The sequence below is a fragment of the Pyrus communis genome, chromosome 17, assembly GCF_963583255.1.
Source record: "Pyrus communis chromosome 17, drPyrComm1.1, whole genome shotgun sequence".
NCBI classification, from domain to species: domain Eukaryota; kingdom Viridiplantae; phylum Streptophyta; class Magnoliopsida; order Rosales; family Rosaceae; genus Pyrus; species Pyrus communis.
In genome coordinates, this window is record NC_084819.1 from 4,124,966 (window position 1) to 4,143,774 (window position 18,809).

An 18,809-nucleotide genomic window follows, 5' to 3' on the forward strand; every position below is an offset into this window, starting at 1 on the left:
CTTGGCTTTGCTTCTGGCTGATGGCTTTTGGAGGGTAGTGAGTCATCACCTATTTACTTGTCATGCTCTTGAAAAGTGTTTTTTGGCTGGTGGTGAGTTGGTCTCTGTCCTCTATCCATTCCTTCGTAGACACATGGTCTATGCCTTAGTTGAAATGACTTCTAATTTGCTTCGGGCCTATCAATTGGGCTTGGGCAAGTCTTCATTTGCTTTGGCGTCTTTGGGCTTCCTTATCATAAAGCCCAATGTTAAATATTAACCCAAACAACTTCTATCCAGAAGCCTTGTCCGCGGCCACGTCTTGACTCCACCGCAACCACCCCAAAATTCTCAGTGCACAACCTTGACTCTTTCGAGTGATTGTACACCATTGTTCATATTATCTACAACTTTCTCTTTCTGCAGGATCGCAGGAGATGGAGGGGGAGGAGATGGATGAGAAACACCACCATAAATACGACCGCGATCCGCATTACAAGTTGATGCACGACCACGCTATGGATGTTTTCGTGGACCATCTCAAGTTCGATATTCAAAAGATGTAACAGAACAAGCTGGAACTCAAGCCATTTGATTATTTAACTGATGACGATGATGATTATCAGGAGCATGATTTTGTTATACGTCATATTGATGTTGACGCTTTTGCTGATCTCTACGTTTCCGAGGCCGCAGACTATTTCCTCACCACATTCCTATCCGACGCCCATGCCATCCTCGCCATTGTGATGTGCAAAAGCACTGCCATGAGGCTTTTCCCTTTGGTGTCACAATCGCAACAACCAGATCAATCATCAAAGGAGGATGATCAGTGGCAGCAGCTGAGGAAGGAGTTCTTGGTGCCCTTGCAGAAGTACTATAAGCGTCGGGGCAAGTTTCAACTTGCGAAGGTAAGGTGTGGATTAAGGGGGGTGTAGTCAAATTAGGATTTGATGGGATTTCACAAGATTTTAATAAACTTTAAAATCAGGATGTAGTCAATCAAGAATTTAAAAGAGGATTGTAAGGGACTTTGAAATTATATTGTAGTCAAATTAGGATTTAAGAGGATTTTAAAAATACATCCAAATCTATAGATAGTCAATTTAGATTTTGATAGGGATTTTTAAGTGATTATAAATCTATGTGTATTAAAAAATCAAGGATTTGGTAGTATTTCATTAAGTTGTGGATTTTGTTGGATTTGTGAGCACAAATATACATAACCAAGAGAAAAAAGAATCCTACCTCAACCCCCTAGGAGCTTATTCATGTTTTATCACTCCCTTCTTTCCTCTCTCACTATTCTCCCAAACCATAGCGGGTCGTAACAGAATCTCACGGAACTCTTGCCATCCATAGATTTGATTTTTATGACTTGGGTTATGGGAATTGGATGAAGAGTTGAATTGGGTTGGTGGGTGGTGCGTATTTGAAAAAAGAGCAGCGGGGTTTGTTTAGTTGTGGTGAATTGGGTCCCCTAGGTGTTTGATAAAAAGCGCAAGAGGGTTTTTGGGTTTTTTTTTTTAGTGGGAGAATGGGACAGAAAAAGCTGCAGCGTGGTGGATGAGGGAATGAGAAGAAGAAGAAAAAGGCTTTGAAAGACCATGGGGACTATGTTGGAGATGATGATAATTAACTTCTTTCTGAAATATCTCAAAGAAATTCAATTTATGTTGATTTGGTCATGTTTGTATTGGTTTGATGATGCTTAGAAATCTTATGAAATCCAAAATCAAAATCTACACAAATCCATTGAAATCTATAATGAAAATCCATATAAATCTGTTAAAATCCTTTGAAATCTATCACTTAATAAAGTCTATTAAAATCCTCTTGTTGAATCCTATATTTTCACAAAGAAAAAAATAAAAAAATAAAAATATAAAAGAAGTGGAGTAGACGTGAAGATGTGTGGGGATTGTAAGTGCCTATTTTTAAGGGGTGAAAACAGTATGGAGGTTGTTGATTTTTATCCCTATATATATATATAAAGTGGGATAGTAAAATCCCTTCTCAACTGGAGACGTGGGTGGTTTTATACGGATATCCCACTGGGCAGAGTACGTGGTAGCACTCACCCACTAGCCACAACTTCCGTTTCCACCGTTCGCCTATAAAAGGCATTAAGCCAAAGCAAATTGGGAGGAGGATGACACAGAGGGACAAAAATGCTGCAGAAATTGCGAGGCCTCAAGCGAAGGAGGAACGTTGAAGTTCAAGCTTGCAGAAAGCAAAGTCGATCGAGAAGCAATCAATAGCTTGCCGATCAAAAGAAATCCAATCGCTCCTAGCAAAGTAGTAAATTCAAAGGGCAAACTCTAAGCAAATTGAAGGTATAAAACCTATATTTTCTTTGTCTTCTTTTTGTGCAGGGGCGTACATTACCTCTAAGTCATTTTGTAAATACTCTCAAAATACACTCAAGTTGTCGAACAATGTCGTATGCACCGAAGCCTCTTTGCCATCTTCTCCGTCCTTGATGCTGTCGACTCCTCCAACCATAGAATGTTCCTTTCTCTTCTCCACCGATATAGATATTTGCAGCACCATCACCAACGCCTAAGCAGACGCAGTAGTAAACTAGCTTCCCACAACCTCATGCAACCTCTTAGGGGTCTAAAGAGGTTTCGACGTCTCTTTCTCTTTTTCAGAGATGTAACGGAGAAGAAACCATCACCCTGCACGTTTGCACAAATGGAGAAGAAGAACCCATCGTGCCCAACAATGGTTCCGAAACTCGCACGACGACTCAAATGATGGTTCCAAACAAGGCAAATTAATAAAACCCTTTTCGGAAAAATGAACGAGGGTGAAATTGTGTTGAATGAATTATTTGTTTACATATTGTGTACAATTTTTGCTCAACACCTCTGAAATCCAAATTGACTAAACCCTCCTAAATATTTGGAGGAGGTGAAAGCCTAAGCAGCAACAGCAAGCAACGACAATTTAAGTTGCGTCATAGAGCCTGATGCTTTGCTTCCACACTTTATCATACGATATTTGCACGATGCAAATGTTGGGGAGGCAGCTGAGCTTCAGTGGAATGCATTGCTGCATAAGCACAAGGAGGGTGGCATTCAAAAACTGGTTTGCTTTATGTAACATGGACATAATTATGGGCGGGGCAAGGGAATTGATGGCCAATTTGGGACTTTTTGTGAGTGAACTAAATGAACAGCCGGCCTAAAAAGGAAAACTGATCAGTTCCGCTTCTTTTCCGGTTGGTGCCGGAGACAACCACGCTCTGTTGCTTCATCCTCCTCATCTGTATTCAGTACCCTGCGACGATGGCCTAAGGTCCAAATTGTCTTTTTTAATGGGAATGGACGGCTGCATGGTAATTCATCTACAAAAGGTGGTTGATTTGATTTTCCAAGTGCTCTCAATGAGAATTTGAAGCCATATCAGATGATCCAGAAACTCTTTATCTTCAACAACAACATGGGCCCCGATTTTTATGGTGGCGCGGCCTGGGAGACTCACTACGAGGCCATAAGGACCAAGTTTAAGGACAAAGGGTACAGGGATGATGCGGTGCCTCACATTCTGTTTTGGGATATTTGGTACTGGGAATTGCCCTCAATTGCTTTGCCTCGTCCAGGGGTGACGCTGCTGCGTGGCTGGTCTAATAATTTGGTGAAGTCCTTCTTGGAGAATGGTGGGGATATTGGCTCGCACGATGTCATGGAAGCAACCTTCTCGGACAAAAAGTTTCAAGCTTTCGCTGTTGTGGACTGATTTGCTCACTAGCTCATCATGGACTTCGTGGCATTGTCATTGGGTTGATGTTCTATGATCCGTTGGCATTCATCATCTCTTATTTGACATAATTTCTTGATCTCTCTCTTAGTTGTTTCTTTGCTTGCTAGCTACCAGCATCTTCTGCTCCGAATTTGAAAACTATTTGGTGTATTTTGTTAAGTATTATCAATTCATTTACTGAAATCACGCTTATTCAGTTCTTAATTTTACTTATAATATTTACTTAGGTATGTTATTTCTTTCTTTGTTACAAGTTTGAACCAAATTAATTAAGGAAGCCATTACCATTTGTTTTGTATAACTTCCTTTCGATCTTCAAACGGAATGAGGATTAGATGTAAGTGCAAAAGGGTCTAAATCACTTGAGAATTTGGAAGCACCACAACTTTGCTGGTTAAATACATTACGAGATGTTTTTCCACGCTATCCGCATTTAGTTCTAGCTAGAAGTAATAATAGAAAAGGGATAAAAATGAACTACTGGACATAAAAAAGAAAGATATTATTCCCTGAAAGTGCTATTGCTACGGTTAAGCGATCTTCGGATAATTCCTTGATGCTATATATTGCTCAGCTGCAATGGGATTTAGAAAACGATTTTGTTGTGTTTGTACTCAACTCCGGAGTTGGTTCATCGTGTTTTTTCTTTCTGGTACTTACTGTCATGTCAGCACGATTAGCTACAAGTTAGTTAGTTAAATACATACTTATTATTTTGTACATGCATCTAATAACTGCATTAAGCTTCCTTACTTTTTCTCTTGAGTCATCACCAACTTATTGTTTTGTGCATCCCAAACCGGCCAATTCAAAGAGACTTGCCAAGGAGGGCATCTGCATCTCAAATTAAATAGTTCGAACAAAATCTCAACATCGACACGATGACGATGTTGCTGTTACAATGTAATTGCTTTTACCGGTTCGGTTTATCTCATTTAAGTTATAATGGTACCGCAATTTTAATCTAATTGAAGTAATGCTCTCTCAATTAAAAATCTGTCACCATTGGTTCCTTAACTCACCAAAATGTACAACTATGGTTTTTTTCGTCAGCTCCAGCAGAACTTTCGTCAAAATGAGTAACATTGGAAGAACATTGCTAAAGTTCGGTTAAAGTTGAGGGACCAATGCTCCAATTGGGTTAAAATTGAGGGATCATTCATCCAATTGGGGTTGAAGTTGAGAGATCATTGCTACAATTTTCTCATTTAAATTTTCACATTACCCCTTGGTTCAGTCTCATGTGCTTGGCACCTAACTCATTTTGAGGTAATAATTCCCAACTCATGAACATTTAACCTTAAAAACTAAATTCCGATAAATAATGAAAAATAACACAACCAACCCATTCTTCTCAATGATTTTCACCACAACTCCTTTTTATCTTTGTCATTTGACCAATTAGGTTCTCTAATATGATCTTTTGACATCATGAAAATTTGGAAATGAAAATAAATAGCTTGGTAGCGGGTAAGAGGAAAAAAAATGGGAGAATTGAATGAATACAATTAATTTTTGTGAATTTTAAACAAATACATGTCACTTAGTACTACGATCTAATGATATTTTTCTTCATTTGTAATGTCGATTCTCGTCTAAGGCGAATTTGAACCACATTATTGCTAGCCCATTATGAGGCCTAACCCACTCTCTAGGTCTTAGGTTTGATTCTCATCTCAAACAATTTTGAACCACATTATTGCTAGTCCATTGTGAGGTCTAACCAATTCCCCACCTCCTTAGTAGTGTACATAAGTATTGATAAGGTTTTGGGTGAATTTTAATTTAAATAATTTTTAGAATTTTGTTAGCTGTTTTAATTTTGGGATTTTTTTACAAGTAGATCTGCACATATCAATCTCAACTATTCGATTTAATACGATTATAAAAGTTTTTTTTGTTTGTTTTTGAATATGGACCGTTGGATCATCCATATCATAATAGTTGAACGATCAAGAAGTACCAATTAGGATCTGAAAAGGTGTTTGACAAAGCTGTCAACAATGGGTCCCAATCGCTATAACTTTGTCGCGTGCTGGCTAGTTGGGTTGGTTAGTGCGTTGTGAGTTAGTGCGCTGAGGGTGGGCACAAGACATGAGCGTTCAAGTGCATCAATGGACCACCCCTTTAGTCCTGGCTCAAATTTTGGGCGGAATCTAGCTCAAACTAAATTTTCTCCCCACCCCTTATTTTAGCACAATTTTTAGAAAAGCTTTGGAGGGTTTCACTGCTTAAAATTTAAGATTTAATCCAATCATTGTGAATGATCTTAGTATAAATAATATCAAATGTATTAGGAAAAATTCTATAACATTTTGGACTGCCAATAAAATTAGGGTGCTGATAAATCCAAAAAAACATATGGAATTTTACTGTTTGTTGGGTCTATTTTCCCTTTCTTCTTTTTGAAAATCCTTCCCTCTTCACTTGAAAATCCATTTGAATGTGGTTCGTGATGTGACTCAGGGCACGTTAACGTACCCGTAATCGGAATCAATTTACAGAATTGGATTCCGATTACGGGATACACCTTTGTTTACGTAATCGTGGGGAATCAAAATACATGTGGGGTCTACACGCATTAAGGAATCCAACTCCTCATTTTGGAGGAATTCTACTCCCTGGATAAGGGAGGTAATTGAATTCCTGGATTGGTGGAGAATTCGAAATCGACTTCTTTTATCAATTATGCCCTCACTCGGTTTTTATTTTTCCAATATTGCCCTTCATCTCCTTCACCAGCCATCTCAGTCCCGACCATTCTCCCTCTCCATCTCCCTTCTCCATCACCCTTCTTCATCACTACTACATAACCAATGCCATGCCCAGGGCACAAAACTTTTGCAACCCAAATTCGTCAAATCGCCTCACCCCCACTACCTGATATGACTGTCGAATCACTTCGTCCAAAACTCACCAATTGATTCCATAACATCAAAACCTGAGAAAGAAATAGGCATGAGCAAACGAATTTCTTCGAATTTATGGGTTCTTTCTTCTGCGGGGTTGGAAGGTCTTGACAGCTTCGAAGGTTTCTGGGTTCTTTCTTCTGCAGGGTAGTAAGATGAATGTGGCTAGGATTTTGGCTTTTAATTAGATTATAATCTAATTTATACACAAAAAATCAATAATAGACATTTTAACTTTACTTTAATTAAATAAATAAAAATGTCTAATTAAAATGTTTTTAGACATAAATATAGAATAACAAAAAACCAAAAAACAAAAAAATAAGGGCAATTTAGTAATTATAGTGATTTATATTCCGATTTAACTGAATTAGTAAACAACTTAGTTTCATTCCTATTCCAATTTCTGAATATTTAAGTAAACATTTTCAACATGAATCTGATTCAAACTCATCTTTATTTCAATTCCCCTCAACTCAATTTCTCCTCAATCAAATTCCTTTTATTTTAATTACGTAAACCTCCCATCGGTGAATGAAGAGTCCAAGCATAGTCGCTTTCAAATCTCGATTTCAACCTCGAACAGCTATCAATTTACCAGTCATGCCATCGTCGGTTCAAGTTTTAAGAGCGGGCGGATCACTCAGAATAAGATGAAACGAATCGGTTACTTGTTGGTCCTCCCGTATTTTCCGTCGATATATGAGTTTTCCATTCGAGTGGGATTCGCCGAAACTGTTCATTGTGGAATATATTCAGGTAATTTTCTCTGGATTATGATTATGTTTTCCACTGCTTGTTTCAACTGCAACTGCAACTGTAACTCCATTTGTTTGTTGGGCTGTAAATTAGATTCGGTTCTATGAATTTCAGTATTGGATCCCGAAAATGTACTGGAAAATGTTACTAGATTATCGAATGTATGAATGTTAGGTTGTTTGGAAAGGCTGTATAGTATCTTATCCTACTTTCCATGTTTTCTGGGGTCCATTTTTTATGAAGAAAATGGGATTTTTAAGTTGATATGGTGTAGATATGGTTGACTTGGCGCAAAGTCGAGCATATCTAGGATTCATATAGCCGATCTCACTTGGTGGGATAAGGCTTTGTTGTTGTTGGTGGTTTTCACTTTTGTACTAGGGTTTCGAAGAGTGGAGGAAGAATTGTGATTGGTGAGAGAGATGTAGGAGAAATGTACAAGGAAAAGCACACAAATGAAAACTAAAAACCACAAAACCAAAAATTTATTATAAGTTACTTTTTATGTTCCGTTGAGCAGTCCAAACTGGTTAGACCTGGGTTTTATGCAAGAGCATAAAATCATTGCCAACCTTAAACTTTTAATAAAACTTTAAGGTGTTTCTAGTTAAAGCACTTATAACAAGACGGGTATGATATAATATGTTTTATTTAGAAGGCAAATGGTGGATTGATGTGGTGGTGGATAGGGTCTCCCTCTCAAACCATTTCGCTCGCCAAAGTGTAGTTTAGAGTAGTTATATTGCTTGTACTTTGAAAATGATGTTTTATATAGAAGCAGTTCCAAATGACAGTTAGATTTTTAAACTCCACCGTATTTTTTAAAATATTCCAATGTGTTATATTTCGAATATACCCCATTATCGTTTTTTAGTTATTTTATTGGGATGGAAAACATGTGAGATAAGGAAAACCATTAGACGGTAATACTAGTGGCGGCCATTTTTTGTATTATGTAAGTAGGTCCTCAAAAAAGTATTATATAAGCAGATTTACTCCTCCATAATAATAGATAGAAAAGAAATTCCCATAGAAAAAGAAAAAAGAACATGACTATCGAGCAAGCCTGGTGTGAGTGACACCTTGTTCACTTCCCTCTTTACTTGAAAATCCTTCCTTCTTTTTAACGTGGTTCATGGATTGACTGCAAAGTACAAAACCATTTGCTTTGCATTTGTCATTACCTCTCTCTAATCTGTTGTCCAAACATTATTGCAGTGTACACATTTCCAAATCTCCATTTTGACCTCGAAACACAATCAATTTACAAATCATACCATCTTGGTTTCATTTTTCAACTATTAAGAGCGGTGGACACCTAGAAATACAAAAAGAAAGGCATCACTTGTTTGTTGGTCCTCCCGTATTCCCGTTGATAAATATATGAATTTTCTATTTCAATCAGACACTTCGAAACTTTTCATACTTGAAGATACTCAGGTAAATTTGGTCTGATTTATGATTATGTTTTCATTTGCTTGTTTTAACTGCAACTGCATTTGCTTACTGAGCTGTTAATTGGATTCGGTTCTTTGAATTTCCGTTTCTGTTTCTATACCAGAGAAAGTACTGGAAACCGTTACTAGATTATCCTATGTATGAATGTTAGGTTGTTTGGAGAGGTTCCATTATATCTTATTCTGTTTTCCATGTTTTCTGGGGTTAGTTATTATGACAGAAAATGGGATTCTGAAGTTGATAATTCGTTGTGTGCTTAAATTGAAGGCCTATTTGATGACCATTTTGTTTCTAGTTTGTGGTTTTCATTTTTGTACTAGAGAAACCAAAAACTGTCTCTCACCGTCCTTCCTCCACTCTTCTCTAGCTCATCAAATGGGTCCTTATTATATACTACTTTTTATATTGTCCTTTCTAAGATTATTTTTTGTCGGGTAAAAAGATTGGATTTTTAAGTGGTTATTTGGGATCTGAGAATAAAAAAGCATACGAATCTCATATGATCTATGATGCTGATATGTAGCTTTTTATTAACAGGCTATTGGGGTACTTTTTATGTTTCGTATTTGATTATTGTACACAAACCTTTTTCCGATTGCATTTTTATTTTTTGGATCAAATGGTCAAGCAGTCCAAACAGAATAGAATTTTCTGTTTTATGCAGAAGCATTAAATCACTGGCCAACCCGAGAAGCAGTAGTTTATATAGGAATTCGTTCTTGAATTCTTTCTTGTGGGATGTGATGAAGCTGTTTCATATCGACACCCTAACCCCCAAGCCTTTCATTTACAATGTGTACAATAAGCTAAAAGGTAGACATATAAGAAAGAATCTATGGGAAGCAACCATCACATGTAATCACCACCTGCTTTCATCAATAGATTGGGAACCACCACCAACTCCAAGTTGCGAATAAAAGATTTGCTTATAGATGAATCTTATTGGTACTCAAAATTCATGGAAAAGGTCCTTCTCGTCCTAATTACATTGCAAGATCCCCCAACTGTTTACATGGCTAGACCAACAACTGTGAAACCCTATTCATTTTTGAAGTCTATGACGGGGCAAATACATTTTTCGTGCTTAAATTTGTAGAATCGAGAATTTTATTCAGGAATTTCTCTACCGAGTCTACACATTCTTCTCATGTAACTTATTATTTTGGTTCTGAAGTTTTTTTATTTTCTATTTGTTTATGTTAACTCGTAATCACCTATAAAGATTATTGGTTTTGGGTAAGGAGAGGTGCGCACAGGATTTCCCATTAGAATTAGAAAATCAGTTTTTTTCTCAGTAATCCAAGTCCAAATCAGTTTAGGATTAGGAATTAAATTATCTTTTCTTATTCTATTAGGATTTTGGAATCCTATTCTGGTAAGGCATATAACCCACGACCTATGCACTATAAATAGGCTTGTTGGGAGTCCTTTTATTAACAAGAACATCATATAAAACAGCAAGGACACACAAGGATAGGGAGCCAAGAGTGGTAGAGAGACCTAGAGCAAAGTTTCAGGGATTAGCAGAGGGATTTGAACAAGTTCTTCTAGTCAATTCTTTTTTCTCCATAGCCTAGTGATTCTCCCAAGTGATCACAGGAGGACGTAGGCAAAGTTAGCCAAACCTCACAATATTTTTGCATTCGTTAATTATTCAGCATATTCACATATCAACATCCCAACTGTTTGCATAACACCAGAGTCTATTGAAAAACAAGATCAACTAGGGGGTTTAAAAACTACACTGATTGGACCCATCATCTGTTCTTCCCTGAAAACTGCTTGCCATTCTTTTCATCTTTAATCTTGTTACTCCAAGAGTGTTCAGATTTCGTCCAACCAAACATCTTTAATCTGTCATCGAATCAGAATTCTTACTAAGCACCTTCAATCTGTCCAACTCATCTACCGCTCCAATAGTTGTGGATTCTTTTAGTCTTTGTTTGCATCACAGAGACCAAACTTTATATCTTGGGCATTACATCTGCACAGGTCATAATCCATCTACCGCTGATTAAGAGCTTATTTGGTTAATTGTACATAGCGTTTCTATCGGTCTGGTTTCACAGTTCCCTTGTCCTTAAACTGGGTCTTCACTTTTGCTGATAGGTAATTCTCACCTCTTTACTATCTTTTGCGGTCAGTTTTTCTTTAACCTACATTTCTTTAATTACATTGATTTTGATTCTTTAACTTTTAGTTGCTGCCAGATTGGTTCAATAGCATTCTATCTATCTGTCTTTTACAATTTCAGGGACCATGTTGTTTTGAGTATAAAGATAGAATTTATTAGATTCGTTCCATTTTTAAATCTATAAGGGAGAATTTAAGCAGAGTACTCTTTTATTTTGGTACTGAGACTTTTATATTTTGGGTTCCCACCTAAATTATCTCTACGTGTAACTAGCTATTTCTGGAGTAAAAAAAAAATCATGGGTGTTGTGTTTCAAACAATTTACACCTTATATACATACATACATACATATATATATATACATACATATATATATATATATATATATACATACATATATATATATATATATATATATATATATTAAACTACATGCATTTCTTGGTTGTTTCAACTGCAATTGCATTTGTTTGTTGGGCTGAAAATTAGATTCGGTTCTTTGAATTTCGGTATTGGAACCCAAAAAACTGCTGGAAAGTTACCTAGATTATCGAATGTATGAATGTTTTGTTGTTTGGAGAGGCTCTATTGTATCTTATTTTGCTGTCCATGTTTTCTGGGGTTAGTTTTTTGTGAAGAAAATGGGATTCTTAAGTTGATATGGTGTAGTTATGGTTGACTTGGTGCAAAACCGAGCACATCTAGATTCATACAGCCAACCTCACGTGGCGGGATAAGGCTTTGTTATTGTTGTTGTTTTTCACTTTTGTACTAGGGTTTAGAAGAGTGGAGGAAGAATTGTGAATGGTGAGAGAGATGTAGGAGAAATGTACAAGGAAAAGCACATGAAAGAAACTAAAAACCACAAAACCAAAAATTATTATAAGTTACTTTTTATGTTTGGTCGAGCAGTCCAAACTGGTTAGACCTGGGTTTTATGCAAGAGCATAAAATCATTGCCATAAAAACTTTTAATAAAACTTGAAGGTGTTTCTAGTTAAAGCACTTATAACAAAGACGGATATGATATAATATGTTTTATATAGAAGGCAAATGGTGGATTGATGTGGTGGTAGATAGGGTCTTCCTCTCAAACCATTTCGCTCGCCTTAGCGCAGTTTAGAGTAGTTATTTTGCTTGTACTATGAAAATGATGTTTTATATAGAAGCAGTTCCAAACGACAGTTAGAATTTTAAACTCCACCGTATTTATTTTAATATTCCAATGAATTAATATTTCGAGTATATACCCCATTGTTGTTTTATTGGGATGGAAAACATGAAAGGTGAGATGAGGAAAACCATTAGATGGTAATACTAGTGGCGGCCATTTTTAGGAAAACCATTAGATGCGATTACGAGACAGAGGTTCAGGGCCGAAGGGGTAGAAGAAGACCTAGGAAGACTTTGGAAGAGACTCTAAGAAAAGACTTGGAGTACTTGGATCTACCAGAAGACGTGGCACAAAACCGTTCGCAATGGCATTCTAGGATTCATACAGCCAACCCCACTTAGTGGGAAAAGGCTTTGTTGTTGTTGTACTCTTTTATTTTGGTACTGAGACTCTTTTATATTTTGGTTCCCACCTAAACTATCTCTACGTATAACTAGCTATTTGTGGAGGAAAAAAAATCATTGGTGTTGTGTTTCAAACAATTTACACCATTTATACATCACACTACATGCATTTCTTGAGTTGAATGCAATGTTGCATGCTCAAATAATCTTACTTATTTCTAAAATTTATTATATTCTAGTGTACTAGAACTTCATATTCTAAATTCTGGATACTTTATCTACATCACATGGTGTAATGCATTATACTGAGTGCATATTTTCCACTAGCGAGGCAAGTTATATTTGAGTGATAATTGTGTGTACTTGGGATTTTGTAGATAATTACTTTCTTTATTGGACCATTGCGACCGATTCTGTTTTTCTTGATTACTGTGGTTTAGGTTTTTGAGCATTTCATTAGAGTGGTTTCGGAGTTGGAATGGGGATCGTAGAGACATTACAATATTTGGAATCATCTAGAAGAATTGCTTCAGTTAATGATAGTCATTCTGAGGGAAGATTAGTAGGTATGCCCATGGCTAATGGGGAGTGCTCTATCCGTACCCAGTCACCTAAGTTAAAGAGGCGCAAAATCTCCGCTGTTCGTGATTTTCCCCCGGGGTGTGGACGATTTGGCCAGTTAAGCAATTTGGGACCTGATAAGGAGGCCGCTTCTGTGGGTACTTTATTGACTGCACTGACAGAAAGTTTGGTTAGTGGGGGTAAAAATGGTGATGGACGTGGTGCTGAAAATCTGATGCCCTCAACTGGTCAGGTAGATGATACTGTTTTGATTAGTGGTAACGTTGTTAGTACTGGGGAGACAGTTGAATCTTTAACAGCCTTAGAGCATGAAATATATGATTCGTTGAAGATCCAACATCAGCTTGGTGCTGCTGCTTCAGAGGAGGAGATAGTTGCTGTTCTGCCTGATAGAAATATTTGTTCACCACCTGACAGATCCATCTCTATTTCTAAAGGCAATCTTCTGGAGAAGACTGCAGTTAAAAAATATCCTCCTCGAAGAAAAATATCAGCTGTTCGTGACTTACCTCCTCTGTGTGGAAGAAATGCTTCCCTGGAAGCGAGGAAATTTGGTCAAGAAAAATCGCTTATGCATGTTGAACCATCATCATTGAACACAGTGAAGACTAATGTGAAGCAAACATGCGAGGATATCCATGATGAAGAGTTTCACAAGAGTGAATATGTAGAGAATGTATTAGAAATAAGTGGATCCGAGGTTCAACCAAATTGCAATGGGCATGTTGTACAGGAAATGGAGAGAGAAGATGAATATAAAGTAAATTCGAAGATGAACGTGGTTTTGGAAGGTACAAGAAAAACATGCATTGAACCTTCTCAAAAAAGTAACGGATGTCTATGCACGAAGGACGGTGAGCATTCAGAGGAGAAAGTGGAGGACGAGACGGAGGTATACCAAGAGGAGAAAAGTACGAGTGAAAAATGTCTGGAAGTATCTTATTATAATAACCAATTGCACGAAGAAGATTTTGTACGTTCCGAACCTACATCGAATAGTGAGATTGTGCTGGGTTTGATGGCTGCGTCAAATTGTCCATGGAGGAAGGGAAAAGGTGTTTTTAAGCGTAAATCAGAAGGTGGTATGAGTGAAAGAAAACCTTCTCAACAAAGCAATGGATGCCAAGGCATGGGGGATATTGGAATTTCAGAGGAGACAGTGGGGACGGAGATGGTGGTATACCAAGCGAAGAAAAGTCCGGGTAAAAAATGTATAGATGTATCTTATTGTCATAACCAATTGCACAAAGAAGTTCTTGGAATTTCAGAACGTACTATGGATAGGGTGGTTGTGCTGGGTTTGATGGCTGCGTCAAACTGTCCATGGAGGAAGGGAAAAGAGGTCTCCATGCGTAAACCAGAAGATGGTGCAAGTGAAAGTAAACCTTCTCAAGAAAGCAATGGATGCCAAGGCACAGGGGGTGTTGGACATTCAGAGGAGAAAGTGGGGAAGGAGATGGTGGTATACCAAGTGAAGAAAAGTCCAGGTGAAAAATGTATAGATGTATCTTATTATCATAACCAATTGTACAAAGAAGTTCTTGGAATTTCAGAATGTACTATGGATAGGGTGGTTGTGCTGGGTTTGATGGCTGCGTCAAGCTGCCCATGGAGGAAGGGAAAAGAGGTCTCCATGCGTAAACCAGAAGATGGTGCAAGTGAAAGTAAACCTTCTCAAGAAAGCAATGGATGCCAAGGCATGGGGGGTGTTGGACATTCAGAGGAGAAAGTGGGGAAGGAGATGGTGGTATACCAAGCGAAGGAGACCCTGGGTGAAACATGTTTGGAAATATCTTATTATAATAACCAATTGCACAAAGAAGATTTCGAAAGTTCGGAACTTACTTCAGATACAGTGGTTGTGCTGGGTTTGATGGCTGCATCTAATTGTCCGTGGAGGAAGGGAAAAAGGGTCTCCAAGCACAAAGCAAAAGGTGGTACAAGTGAAAGTGTACAAAACACACTTGATTTGAAATGCCAACTAGAAGGATCCAATACTGTGTTGACAAAAGTTGACTCAGACATTGGAAGAAAGTCTGTAAAGAAGATTTTTCGTAAAGCACGAAAGAGTGCTTATCAAGGTACAAGTCTGTTCTGGGATGAGGAGTATTCTCTCGAGCATGACCCTGAGGATCTTCATGTGACTCCAAGATCATGTTATTCAGATGTATCCCCTCATATGTTTAGTCCTAGTAGTACAACTAGTAAAAATCATGAGAACAATGCAATTGTCAACCGACACATGGTGAAGGAGACATTGCGTCTGTTCCAGGCTCTTTGTAGGAAGCTCTTGCGGGAGGAAGAAGGTAAGTCAAAGGAAGGAGGAATTTCTCGCCAAAAAATTGATTATTCAGCTTTAAAGATCCTCAAGGATAAAGGAAAATATGTAAATATGGGCAAACACATTGGAGCTGTCCCGGGAATTGAAGTTGGTGATGAGTTTCATAACCGAGTGGAACTTACTATTGTTGGCCTTCATCGGCTGCCTCAGGGTGGTATAGATTATGTGAATCATTGTGGCAAGATCCTTGCAACTAGTATCATTGCATCTGGTGGCTATGCTGATGATTTGAATGATTCAAATTCCTTGATTTATACAGGCCAAGGAGGAAATGTGATGAAGACTTATAAGGAACCCGAAGATCAGAAGCTTGAACGGGGAAACCTTGCTTTGGAGAATAGTCTGCATGAAAAGAATCCTGTTAGAGTGATTCGTGGTTCTGAATCCTCAGATGGAAAGAGTAAGACGTATGTATATGATGGACTATATTTGGTAAAGAAACGTTGGCAGGAATTGGGGTCTCATGGTAAGCTTGTTTTCAAGTTTCAACTGGACAAAATTCGAGACCAAGAGCTTGCTCGGAAAGAAGTGAAGAAGTCCAAAATAATTCAAGTTCAGGAAGGTCTCTGCATTGACGATATTTCGCTAGGGAAAGAGTTAATTCCTATTTCCGCTGTGAATACCATAGATGATGAGAAACCTCCAACATTTGTATACATAACTAGCATGCTGTATCCTGATTGGTGCCGTCCAATTCCTCTCAAGGGTTGCAGCTGTATTGTTGAATGCTCAGATTCTGAGAAATGTTCTTGTGCAGTTCAGAACGGAGGTGAGATCCCGTATAACTTTGATGGTGCTATTGTTGAAGTAAAGCCCCTTGTGTATGAGTGTGGTCCTTCTTGCAAGTGCCCTCCGTCTTGTTATAATAGAGTTAGTCAGCATGGTATCAAATTTCAGCTTCAAATTTTTAAAACAGAATCAAGGGGTTGGGGATTGAGATCACTAAATTACATTCCTTCGGGAAGTTTTATATGTGAGTATATGGGAGAGCTTCTTGAAGAGGAGAAAGCTGAAGAAAGAATTGGTTATGATGAGTATCTGTTTGATATTGGGAATAACTACAATGACAATAATCTTTGGGATGAACTTTCAACCCTCATGCCCGATGCGCTGTCAAGTTCGTTTGAAGTTGTGTACGATGGTAAATTCACCATTGATGCAGCAAAGTATGGAAATGTGGGAAGATTTATTAACCATAGTTGTTCCCCTAATCTTTATGCCCAAGATGTTCTCTATGATCACAATGAAAATAGAATTCCTCACATTATGTTCTTTGCCGCTGAAGACATTCCCCCGATGCAAGAGTTGACTTACCATTACAATTATACGATAGATTCGGTTTATGATTCCAATGGCAATATAAAGAAGAAGAGTTGCTGTTGTGGTTCGCCGGACTGTACTGGCAGGCTGTACTGAGGCAGACTTGAGAGGAGAATTTTGGGTTACTCGAAAAAGGTGATTTCTTGCTCACATGTTTTTACATTCTTCTTAGATTCCTACCTTCTCTTTTGTATACATCTACTTGCACATGTATGCAAATGTAATTTCATGTGTATGTGTTTATGGTTACTCAAAAGAGGTGATTTCTTAATCCCATGTTTATTTTTATATTCTTCGTCGATTCCTGCCTTCCATTTTGTATGCAGCTACTCACACATGCATCTAAATGTAATTCTGTGTGTACGTGTTCCGTGTGTGCATTTGTGTGGCCTGTGGGTCTTGCCCTTCAAACTGAACATACAACTAAATTAATAGTTTGTTTTTCTTTCTTTTTTTTTACCTAAAGAACTAGTCATTTGTATCATGTGATCATATATTATTATTGCACCTATTAATAATTCTGCATCATCTCTGAACATAGTACAATCATATGTGCCTTATCTAGTGGCAAGCCAAATACTTTTCACCATCGTCTTTGTAGCATGGCGGTACAAATGGTTGAATCTAGGATTCAGTTCCTACTGAACAACATAGTTGTATCATCAGTCCAAGGTTGCATATGTTGCATTCCTGTCGCTTGTACAATAAAAAAAACAAAATGGAGGATTCGTCTTCAAAATAATAGGGTCACTGTGACCTGCTTCTGTTATGCTTTGAAGAAGACGTAAATCAGTAGTAAAGTATAGTAGTTCGAAACCAAGGACATTTGGTGCTGACAAGTGCAAAGAAAAAAAAAGGATTGATTCTGTAAACCGCATGGGAAAGTTATATTTTTTTTAAATTGTTGTGTGACAATGCAGCTTTTGTTCTATTGTTTCAGATGGTTATAATCTGGTATATGAGAGTTTGCTAATACTCAATGTGCATTTTTGTTTCATTTTTTACTAATTAACGTCGTGCACTCTAATTTCTAACAGAGCATGTATGATTAACTTGCAGGTTAAAGTGTTGGTAAGTTGCTGGGTGAATCTTGAAACATCTGCGGACGAGGAGCTTGCATTGACAACAGTATTTTTTCAGGGCCAAGGGCTCATGGCATGGTGCAAGATTTACATTTCAAACAATTTTGATCCGAAAAACGAAAGGGCGAGAGAGAAGTTGAGAAGGATGGGCATTCGGAGGCGGATTCGAATAGCTTGTGGTTGGCTTCATGGACCTAGTAATCACACGTACAGGTCTTGAGTCTTGAGTTCAATAAAGCTGGTTATTGTGCTTTGGATTGAAGCTGGTGACGCTGACGTTGGCTGTCAATACTTAGATGGTAGGACTCTCTCTTTGTGAGTTCGCTGCCGCATACGGTGGCCTCACCCCCAAGAATTAGTCCTTCTGGAGACGTGTGTACTCTCAGTATCCCGAAAATCCAATTAATTAGTCCTTTGTTGCTGATGCTATCGCTAGTGTGGGATTATCGATTTCTGATAGCGTATTTAGGATAGAGCTATTCTTACCGTTGCTTCAAATGCTTTATTATTCGATTGTATTGGAAATGATTGTACTAAGCGTTTCGTAGCCAGGGAAACATAAATGCAATGTTTGGATACTGGTGATTGGGTTCCATATTACGTTCCCATAATTCAGGTAGGAACACAAACTTGTGAAACCAAGAAACTAGTATTTTCGTTCTGGATGTATTTGGAATCGTAAACTAGCATTTATTGAAATCAGCGTAAACCAAATCGTATGAGTTTAATAATAAATTTAAATGGAATTGCATCGAATCAAACAATTAATATTTTTTTCTGTTCCGATTCGGATTTGAGGTGGAGATGGGCTGAATTACATGGTGCCCACCCCGAGATAAGAGTCGAAGGTTTTGGAGGAGAATATAACCATACAAGGAAAATAAATCGGGTCGGATGATCGGGATTCCAATCCATATCATAATTTAACAGACTGAATATAGGACAATCCGACCCATATT

At 37.8% G+C, this 18,809-nt stretch overlaps 1 protein-coding gene across 2 annotated transcripts; it reads left to right on the forward strand.

Annotated features, from left to right (window-relative positions):
* The first annotated feature begins 7,322 nt into the window (after positions 1 to 7,322).
* On the forward strand, positions 7,323 to 18,510 carry LOC137723342 (uncharacterized). 2 transcript variants are annotated; one of them, XM_068462511.1, is made up of 3 exons: positions 7,323 to 7,415; positions 12,966 to 16,903; positions 17,828 to 18,510. In XM_068462511.1, the coding sequence occupies exon 2, from the start codon at positions 13,004 to 13,006 to the stop codon at positions 16,862 to 16,864; it is 3,861 nt and encodes a 1,286-aa protein (XP_068318612.1). In that variant the 5' UTR covers positions 7,323 to 7,415; positions 12,966 to 13,003; the 3' UTR covers positions 16,865 to 16,903; positions 17,828 to 18,510. The 2 variants fall into 2 exon arrangements, with proteins under 2 accessions (XP_068318612.1, XP_068318611.1); XM_068462510.1 differs by lacking the exon at positions 7,323 to 7,415 and adding an exon at positions 8,320 to 8,855.
* Positions 18,511 to 18,809: the final 299 nt, after the last annotated feature.